The sequence below is a fragment of the Melanaphis sacchari genome, unplaced genomic scaffold (genome assembly GCF_002803265.2).
Source record: "Melanaphis sacchari strain LSU unplaced genomic scaffold, SCAv2.0 Contig1_pilon_pilon, whole genome shotgun sequence".
NCBI lineage: Eukaryota > Metazoa > Arthropoda > Insecta > Hemiptera > Aphididae > Melanaphis > Melanaphis sacchari.
In genome coordinates, this window is record NW_020270976.1 from 6,678,872 (window position 1) to 6,689,860 (window position 10,989).

Consider the following 10,989-nt stretch of genomic DNA (forward strand, 5'->3'; position numbering starts at 1 on the left):
ACTTGAAAATAAATTCTTTAAGTATAATTAAGAATTCAAAAACTTGAATTAAAGATAAAAGGAAAAAGTGGGTATGCTTGGTGAATATGCGAGTATATATAATATATTTATACATAAACTAAGGAGCAGAACATTATCGGTGGCTGTTAAACCACTATTTATATTAGTACCATATACCTACGCACATAATGGTTGGCTGACGATATTCCGTTACAGAACAGGAAAAGGTTATAAGGATTTACCCAAAGGCCAAACATACCTGTGCATAAAATATATGTGTGTGTGTGTGCTTGTTCAACTGAATATTATTGTCCGGTAACAGCGGCGACAGTGGATTTGAATGAAACGATGCAATTTAATCATAGATATCGGTGAGCTGATAATATTGTCGAATTATTCTGACACGTAAATAACTATAAAAAAAATGCATACGCGATTATAACACCAGTACCTATAATGATGATAATAATTAATAATATGACTATTGATAGATATTATATAAATATAATGTACTTAAGCAAATATGTGTATAGGCTTTTAATTATGCATGGCTGGTATAAAACGACGTGACACACCAACACGTTAATCCGGTCACTCCACACTGTTTTTAATGGTAACATAACAAGCGCGATCAGGGTCACTACTATAAAATTATCAGTTTATAAAATATATATTATGGTATAATTAATATTTTGTAGGTCGTGTATTATCGTGTACAGGTAAATTCATCACATATCATCTATTTTTGAGTTAAAGTCTTCTCAACATTACACATATTTCGTAATTAAAGTGAATGTCATTAAAAAACAAAATTAAAACATTATTACGAAATTATAATACATACGGGTGTAGCATACCTATATGTACCTATATGATTAAAACGTCACCACAACAATTAAAATATGTTTTAGATGGGTACTTTTTGTTTTTTTTTTTATTTTTAATTAATATTTTTCAACCCAATAATAATTGAACCTTTGATGCAATTCGGTCAAACAAATGAAATAACATTTTTTGAAATATATATTAAAACTTCTTTGTCAATATAATATTATAAAATATATTATTATATTATATTATAATAATATAAATATTATTCTTTATAATATGCATATCATATTTATTCATGCATAACACTTTGAATATTTTAATTAATATCAATCATAGCTGCTACACTCTCAATTATCTATTTTAATACAAACACTAAGTATACAAATGAAATATAATATTATGTATTGTAAAATAATAATGTGCATATCCAGCAAAATATGAACTTAATTTTGTAGAAATTGCGAATATTGTATAATTTTTTATTTTATATATTTTAGTCATCTCAAAATTAATTATACATCATTAGTTTTTCCTTCAAATGACTATAAATTTACAATTTAATAAATTACAATATTAATAACATAAGTAAATACTTTATTGAATTCTAACTTTTTTAAGAAGTACATTTATAAGACAACACGTTGGTAAGAAAAATAGTATGTAAACCCATATATTCCAAGGTCAGCTCATAATTTTTTTTAAATTACTATCTTCTACAAGGTCTTATCTGCTGAATGATTTAGGTGATTTCGAAATGTATTCTTGTAACTCAAAATGTTACTTTCACCTAATGAAGTTTTAGTAATTCGAATATAATTTAATAATAATATTATATTCTATTATAAATACTATTATGCTTGATAATACAAGTATAATGGTTATAACCGTAATTAAATAATGAAATATTATATTTTAATAATCTATAGTTATTTATTAAAGTGTAAATTGGCTTTTAATTTGTTCTATATTTTATTTTATTTTTTCGTCAAGATCATGAATGATAAAAAAAAAATGAATGGTATAATCCAATTTTAAATCACTTTAAGGTTACAAATACAGTAGTAATATTATCTTATTTTTAAGCACACATTATTATAGTATATTAAGTACCTATTTAAAAAGTTAAAATATATTATACCATTTAACATTTTCTAAATAAAAATATTTTCGTAATTTCAAGAGAATTAATACAGTCCTTTTTTCGTAAATAATTTATAGATCAATTAAAATCGAAACACATTATAAGATCAATAATACACTGACATACTATGCAGAGTGATTTACTAAGCATGCTTATCCTTTTTTTCTTTTTCAAATAGCTAGTGTCCAAACTTCTAGTTTTTTTTTCAAATGACAACGCATTACCACATTGATATATATTAAATACTTGATTCAATATGACAAATATTTTATATTTTGTAAAATCATTGTTAAAGACTTCTATCCTTATTATAAAAACATTTTTAAAAAACTTATCCATCAAATAAATTACTGCAAAAAGAGGAAAGGATTCATTTGAAAACCATAAGTTGCAATATAGGGCACTCATTAAGTAGTACAAAAATTCTCAATAATTTAATAATACAATACTTAAGTTAATTTAAAATTTCTAAATTTAAAATTCGAAAAAATTCATTATAAAAACGTAAAATCGGAGTAAACCTTGAGCATGTTTGGTGAATCACTCTGTATATAGTAAATAGACGCAGTTCAAATGTAACTATTGTAATTATAATAGATATACTCGTATTTTAATATTTATAACTCAATATTTTTTTTTTTTGTACAACTGACGTCTGGTGTAATACCACATACATAATAAATATTGGATAATATGGATACTATTAATAATATTACTAACAAACAATATTTACAAATATTAAATTTTAAATTGTTTTCTGCTGTACTCCAGATGTTAAACATAATTTTACAAATATTTAAAAGCACATTAGAGGTTTGAGGTCTTATAACTATACTTCCCAATTCCCACTGTATACGGTGAAACCACATAATCCGGTACTTAACAACCGAAAAGCAATTTATCCAAATGACCGTATATCAAACATTTACTGAGTATACGCATTATATACGCTATAACATAATATGTATTTATATTTTCAAAGTTTTATAAAATAAAATTAACAAAGTAATTTAATTACAAATGTCGGTGTTTATACTTATAAGTTATATTATGTACATGTATATTTTATATTATGGAATACCTAAGCTTAAATCTTAAATAGTTACATATAAATTATGTATACATATTATATACGTATATACTTATAAGCATTCCCATGCACTTTGTTGCCCGTACAAAATTTATCCTTATTAAATTTTGTTGCCTAATGCTAACATTCAACGTAACATATGTGGATAATTAATATTTTTGGTTTTCTGAAGTGGTGCATAAATGATATTTCCAACATATCAACTTTACATAGCTGTCCTGCCCAGCGTTACTTTTCTTTGACCATTTAACAGCATAATTTTTTTTTTTATTTTTTTTTTTTTAGACAACCCAAATTTGATTTCCTTTTCATTCTGAATCAAAAATACTACTTAAACTATTTACTGAAATACTAATTTCTCATCATAGTAATTAATAATTGGTAATACGTTTGAAAAAAATATATCTTTATGTATGTGCGTATTTGCTAATTATTTAAAAAATTAATAACTCGAATTTTCATTAACTTACAGAATCAAAAATATGCTTAACACCTACTCCGCGAAGTACTTTTTCATTAAAAAAAAAAAAAAAAAATCAAAGTAATCGAATGAGTTGTTTCAGAGAACATACGTGACAAAGCATGATTTCCATTTTCACATTTATATATACATAGATTAAAATTATCGAGATAATTATATTATATTATGTAATTTTCTCAAATCACCAATGAATTTTGAATCTGCAGTTAGATTGAAATCCTAGAAAATAAGAACATCAGGCCTCTATTATATAGTTAGTGATTTGTGCATAATACAATCAATAATGTCAATTAAATAACTTTGGATGATTATTCTTAATAACTGTTATTAATATAATTGTTTTAATACCAATCGAAAATACTATAAATTATAATAACCTAATCTACCGCCGTGTAGTTCAATTTACTCACAATAATTTACAAAAAAAAAAAAAAATTAACGAATTATATTAATATATCTTTATTTTTATATGACACATTGTTGATTCTAAATATACTGTTATTACATTATTCAATATTGTAATATTTCATTTTTTTAAATAATGTACCTTTATTTAAAACGTGAATTGTCACGTTTTTTCATTTAATTATACACAAACTATATTAACTATAATACAATTAAAAAAACGATTAAATTAACGTGAATAACTTATGATGATTTGATTTATATTTAAATGTATCTATAAGTAATTATTTATATTTTACGATGTTATACAGTAAATTAATACATTTTTATTTTTGAATGATTATTATTTATTATGCCTAAATTATAATTATTACCTAAGTATATTGCTTAAATATTAAATATCAAAAAGATTGAAAATATTTATTTTGGAACATACAAAAATATTTAAGAGGATGTCACATTCGCATATTATAGTTTCTGTGTCTTAATATACATACAATATAGTAAATTTGAGTTTAGCAGAATCGATTTTATGTTATTAGCTTTAATATTAGAGTAAATTTACCTATTATCAAACTTAGATATAAAAAGTATTATCTAGTCCAATACACATGCTTTTATTGATATTATTATTTCAAAGTAAATTGTAACTCTGTCTAATATTACAACTTTAAAATGCTTATAACTCACTTTAAAATTATAATATTAATAAAAACAGAACCGGATAATAATTTTTTATATGTCTCGCGATAAATCTATCAATAATAAGGTATAATGGATTTTCTTATATTTTTAACTTGAGCAATCGACTCATTCTCATCATCGCGTCATTGTTTATGCTACTGAAAAATTGTAACAAACGTTTTGGAGCTATTCTACTGCTAAATCATCTACAGTTACATATTTTCCTTATTTAATTTTATAATTTTCTATTAATTTATCAATAAATTAACCTATCTAAGTTTAAGTTACATTTGGATTTTTTTGTTTTTACAATGCTTACTGCGGCTCATAGGACTTAAAATGAAAGTAGTCCTTGATATCAAAAGGTTTAAGACATATGAGCTGAATTGTGCTCTATACTTCATAGAAACTTACATGTATTGTATGTTTCTTAAAATATTAAACTTATCATATTTGTCATAAATTGGAAAAAAAAAGTTCTTAAAATCTGTAGTCTTCTGTAAATTTATAAATAGAAGATTTCTATAAATCATTATGTTTAGTTGACAAAATAATTTACTTTGAACTCAACGGTGTAAAGATGTTTACACTGAAATATTTTGCATGAAAATAATTTCAAAAGAATATTTAAAATGTTTTTTTCTTCAATGAATGAAATATTGAAGTGTTATAATATAAAAAACACGATAGACTTATAAGGTACAACACCTGTGGCGCATTCATAAAATGCGTAGGTATAGAGAATCTTTCGACTTGTATTAAAAAACAGCTTGCTTTCAAGCGCTTTCATTATTGAGTGGACAAACTGCAGTCTATTGAAGCTATTTATATGTTAAAAAAAGTCAAAAGGTAAAGCCATACGCATTTCACGCGAGGATATTATTATTATTATTATTATTTGTACCATTTAGGATTATTTGACAAAACACATTAAGCATACAACAAACAATTGTATGCGCTACTGAAAAAAAGTACAATTGAACCTTAAAAGTTAACAAAACTCTGTATTATTGTATACACAATACACGTAGGTACACACTAAACTACACTATAATGCTAATTTCACGTAATGATATATGTCAATTCGAGACAATACTATTTAGGCTTCTGAAAATAGACAAAGGCCATAATGTATGCACAATGTACGTAACTTGGTTGGTAGGTATACAACACTCACAGATTTCTGTCTGCTATGTCTCGTGTACTTACTTACAACCTAACAAAGTACTGTTAGTAGTTGTCTATATTTTCTATGGGGTGGGTAGATGGATGCAGTTATTGTACCTATGTGTTTTATTGAAACATCACCGACCATTATAATATTTTGCACCTATTATATCTCATTGGCTGTAAAATTTACTTAATTCAAAAGCCTTTATTATACAATATGTATAAAAGGTACATAATATAATATATATATATTACCTATTTGAAATGTATTTACGTATTATAATTAATACAGTTAAACTTACTCAGTTAGATATACACATCTCACTCTGACAACGATGATAAAATATACACAGCACATGTCACGTATTATTAATATTAATATTGATTGCAAGTTGCCAAATGAAATATTTTTCACTTTGTAGTCAATTTATCTAAACTCTGTTGTCACTAATATCACAGAAACTTCAAACAAACATATAGCTACGTAGGCAATATATTATAACGGGAAAACAGGTTGGAAAAAGCAACACCTAAAGCCGTTCCACAATTGAATTATTTTCGCTGAAAGCATTATTAATTGTGATTGATAAATTAAATTATTGTTGGATGTCCTAAAATATGAGTGTTCTACGTTTTCAACTAGAAAAAAAATTAAATCTAGAATACTGCAGAAAAAAACAATAAAACTGCGTTAATTTGTAGATTAAATAAATAATATTTTAAATCGATGTTTTTTCCGCCCCAAACGTATAAATTCTTTATTACTATTCACAGTTAATGTATACGTTGGACATTATGTTAAATAGGTGGAACAAATAAGCGCCGAATTCAAAGTAAGAGCTCTTAAGTATCACCCGGATAAAAACTCCGGAGACAAGAAGGCCGAAGAAACGTTCCAGAAACTTAATGTAAGCAATAACGGGCGTTCGCGCCTCATTTGATACGTAGGTACTTAATATTATTACCCACTGTTTTTATTATTATTATTGTCGTCTTCGAATGATATATTCGCGTACGTTGCAGGAAGCCAAAGAAACACTGTGCGATCCAGAAAAGCGGGCAACTTACGACAAATGGAAGAATAGCGGCGTGGCCGTTAGCTATAAAACCTGGCTGAGCAACAAAGAACATTTCCAACAAGTACGGAGTGTGAATTTCAAATAATAGATACATGTTGTAGTTACTATATAGTTGAAACGACGGTGTATCAGTTCGTGTTAAGCTCGTGTAAATTCGAAACATCAATAACAATACAGATATCGGGCGTCCATAAAATATATAAAAGGGCGTCAATTTTATTTTGTTTTATACATTGCGCCGGCAGTTATTGCTCAATAAACCGAAGTAGGTAGGTATAGGCCGTATATAAGAGGTAAGTACCTACTGCTGCAGTCCTCTATTATAAATACCCCATGGCATGTATACACGGCGATTTACCGAGACATATTATGATCACCCCACATTTTTAATTTAGCAATAGTATTATTATCTGGTAACTGACTTTTAAACATACTTAAATATCGAGTTTTATCATTTTTAAGAATTGTTATACTATACTAAGGAACAGTGTTCTGTAGTAATACAAACATTTGATATCTCTGAAAATTTTGATAAACCTAATTCAAAATGCGAACGAATGGTTTTTTGTTATTAAAGTGTTCATGTAAAGATAATTATAGTTTTTAAAAATTATTTTATGAAAATATAAAATACACGAAATATCGGATCTGTAATATTTATTGAATTTAGATTATTATTTTTATAAATTATAAGTATTGATAGATTAATATTAGTTACTAATATTTTGAAATTACCATAGCCCTCTATATCTTATATATTCATTATTATAGGACTTTCATAATATTATAATCATTAACATATAAAAATTACAAAATTAAATAACTCAAAAATAATTTGATCGAATTTTGATTTTGATACCGAAATTTTTTCAGAAAAATTATTATCCGTTAAATAATTTGTAGTATAAATAGTGAATTTTCATTTGAAAAATGCAAAAATCTGTATCTTCACGAAACTCTCATTAGGTAATATAAATAATCTTAAAATGTTTAAACATAGCTAGTATTTAAATATATTCAAAAATTCTAAAAATCAGATTTTGGAGAACTGTATTATTATTGTAGAAGTAGAAAGGGGTGAGTATGGTCGTTGAATTATCCTGTATATAAACATCATGCACTAGTGAACTACCTAAATAATTATTTACGCTTTTGCTTCATACCTCTAAATAATGAATATCCTTTATGAGTTTATATTACTGATTTAATTTACATTGTACTTTTGAAGTTTAATAATTGTTTAAATTCCATTAATAAATTATGCATCAGGAGTTAGGACAACATTATACATTTTTTCCAGGTAAATATGACTGGCAAAAAAAGTCGATAAGTTTTACGTTTTACAATATTGTCTAAATATTTTAAATTACATGAAACGCAGCGCACTTGGAACATTTATTAGTTTTTTTTTCTCCAATTAAGCAATCAACAAAAAAAAAAAAAATCACGCCATATTTCAGTAAACAGCGTGTTTAGATTATTTCCGTGTAATCATTTCAACATAAATACATAATACGTTTTTAAATCGAGATCGGAAACCGTACAGAAATTATATTTCCAATTTCCATGCACTCGTTCCATTAATAAAACCTCGGTTACCACGTCCTTGCGGATATAGCATAAACTTTTCGGAAGAACAATAAATTTAATCCGGTTACTGATAAGTACGAGTTTTTAAACATAGTACAATAAGGTCTAATTATAAAAATAAATGATATTTAACAATGATTTTACATAAAAATAAAATAGATGTACCTAATGTTTAGTCAAATACTTGTTTCACTTAGACGATTTTTGATTTTACAAATACATATTTATTTACGTACCTACATGTAAATCGTAGTGTCACCCATCGACCTTCTAAACCTTTAATCCTGAACCATAATCCATAGACCTTGAACTCGGAATTTAAAAAATCAGAAACTACTCATTATCGAGTGTATTCTAATTTTTATTTTTCATACATCAAGATAGTTAATCAAAAGAAAAATGAGAAAGAGCATGTTATGTAATATACTCCGTGTATAATAATATATAAATATATATGTAAATATATTTATAACGGCTATAAACTCTACGTTTTTTTTTAATACATAATATTTATAAATATCCCAATAATTATTAATTTCTATTAAAATCTTAAAACACCATTATTGAATATGAGACGATTATAAATTATAATATAATGTATTAAATACTGTTACTTAAATGTTCAACTGCAATAGATATTAATATCGTAATTATTCATTTTTTTCAGTCTATGCACTGGGCACAAATGAATACTAAAGACAGAATGCTTCCGGAAGGTGGTGAAGGGGCTTCGTCTTCAGTGGCATCCAGGAGAGCATCTGAAGGTGGAGTTAACTTAGGAGCCAATAAAGTAAAATGGGACACCAAGTCTAATGCGGACATTATTAATAAGTTTCGCAATTACGAGATATAAGTCACGCGTAGATATTGTCCAGAAAAAAAAAACATTCCTTCGTCGAATAAAATACTTTTATCCGTGATTTGTAAATTCATATAATTTGTACCTACTTATGTATACTATAATATACACATTATACTGATTCTTATAAGCCACATCTTTACCCGAAAGCCTGAGAAGTGAAACACGATAAATAATAATTTATTATAACTGCACCTTAAAATCAACAATATTACTATTATTATTCGATCACGCTTACTTTTAAAAGGGTATAAAATGAAACTTTTTAGGGTACTTAATGTAGAGTGAATATTTTTTCTTCTCAGACGTTTGGGTGTATCTATCTAATTAATATTGAATCTTCAAAAATGTCTCTTCTAATTATTTCAAAACACAATGCTATTCAACTAGTTACTGTCTAGTCAATAAATTGCAAATGATATTTCATGTTCACGATTAATTTAACGATATTTCGAGTCTAGAAGATTACGTTACTCAAACCTAATTAATGTAGTTTGATATCCGTCTCGCAAAACACAAATTAATTGTAGCATCAGAACGTAGAATTCTACGTTTCAAAAACGTAATACTAATAATATTGATATAACAATATAATAATAATATGCTATTGTATGTTATTATAAATTTAGAATATTTCTGAAACAATTAGATAAGATATAGAAATAATATAATATTAATAATATTGATAGAGTGTCGCGTGTTCTAATTTATTGTACCTACTATTATAATTATATTGTAATAATTAAACAAATCGTATCCATACCTATTTTATAAGTTGTCGGTGCCATTCGTTCTTGTGGACCATGCCGATGTAGTCGTATCACTATTGACACTATATATTTATTATACGTTTACCACCTATTTACTATGACATGATATAACAAAACTAAGCTTAGTATATAAATATACTTGACTGTATTGCCATTTCGATGAGATATTATTTCTCAAATTTGTAAAAATAAAAAAAATATACGTAATATTATGAATGCAAAACCCGAAATGCGTTGTTACTTGTTAGTTGTTACATATTAATAAATAATATTCCCTTCGGAACAATAATTACACCTACGTCTGTACGCGAGATACGAGTATGATGTTGGTATCGTCATTCGTCGTATAAATAATTTATAAATGGATACAACTCAATATATTTGTATTTTGTATGATTATTTCAATGTTTGTGCGTATTATTTATGGTTTATACCTATAAATAATTATAATATTGTGCAAGTACTGCCAATGTTGACGCTATTCTGCAAAAAATGTAGGTACTTACGTGCAACATTGGCGCTGAATTAAATTTGTATACCTATTAATATAAATTATAATCTTATGGTAGTGCCAGTCACCAAAATATTAGAAAAAAATTACGGTACCATAATAGTATGGCCGTCCTTACGACCAAACGGTCACGCAAAAGTTATGACCATTGACGATTTTAAAGCAAATTTATCTATGGTGGCCTATACTGTCTACTGCGGAGCCGACTATAAGTATAGATAATACTTATACCGAAAAATTATATTACAATGACCAACTAAAATAATCAATGAAGACTGAAGAGTCATCTTCACTCGACAGTGTTCGATACCTACTAAATAGCAGAAAGACTTCTCCGGTTTTTATTTTACGTAAAACCATGTCTTGGTTCTCATAACG

At 26.2% G+C, this 10,989-nt stretch overlaps 1 protein-coding gene and 1 long non-coding RNA gene across 2 annotated transcripts in view; one reads left to right on the plus strand and one right to left on the minus strand.

Annotated features, from left to right (window-relative positions):
• The window catches only part of LOC112593308, a 24,421-nt gene extending 23,985 nt beyond the window's left edge, over positions 1 to 436 (minus strand). Inside the window, exon 1 of the long non-coding RNA XR_003114594.1 lies at positions 260 to 436. This is a non-coding gene — a long non-coding RNA (uncharacterized LOC112593308). The remainder of the gene's footprint in view (positions 1 to 259) is intronic.
• The window catches only part of LOC112593307 (J domain-containing protein), an 11,417-nt gene extending 1,456 nt beyond the window's left edge, over positions 1 to 9,961 (plus strand). The window contains exons 2-4 of the mRNA XM_025337690.1: positions 6,609 to 6,710; positions 6,826 to 6,942; positions 9,139 to 9,961. Coding sequence (XP_025193475.1) covers positions 6,609 to 6,710; positions 6,826 to 6,942; positions 9,139 to 9,324 — 405 coding nt within the window. The 3' untranslated portion in view covers positions 9,325 to 9,961. The remainder of the gene's footprint in view (positions 1 to 6,608; positions 6,711 to 6,825; positions 6,943 to 9,138) is intronic.
• The last annotated feature ends 1,028 nt before the right edge of the window (positions 9,962 to 10,989 follow it).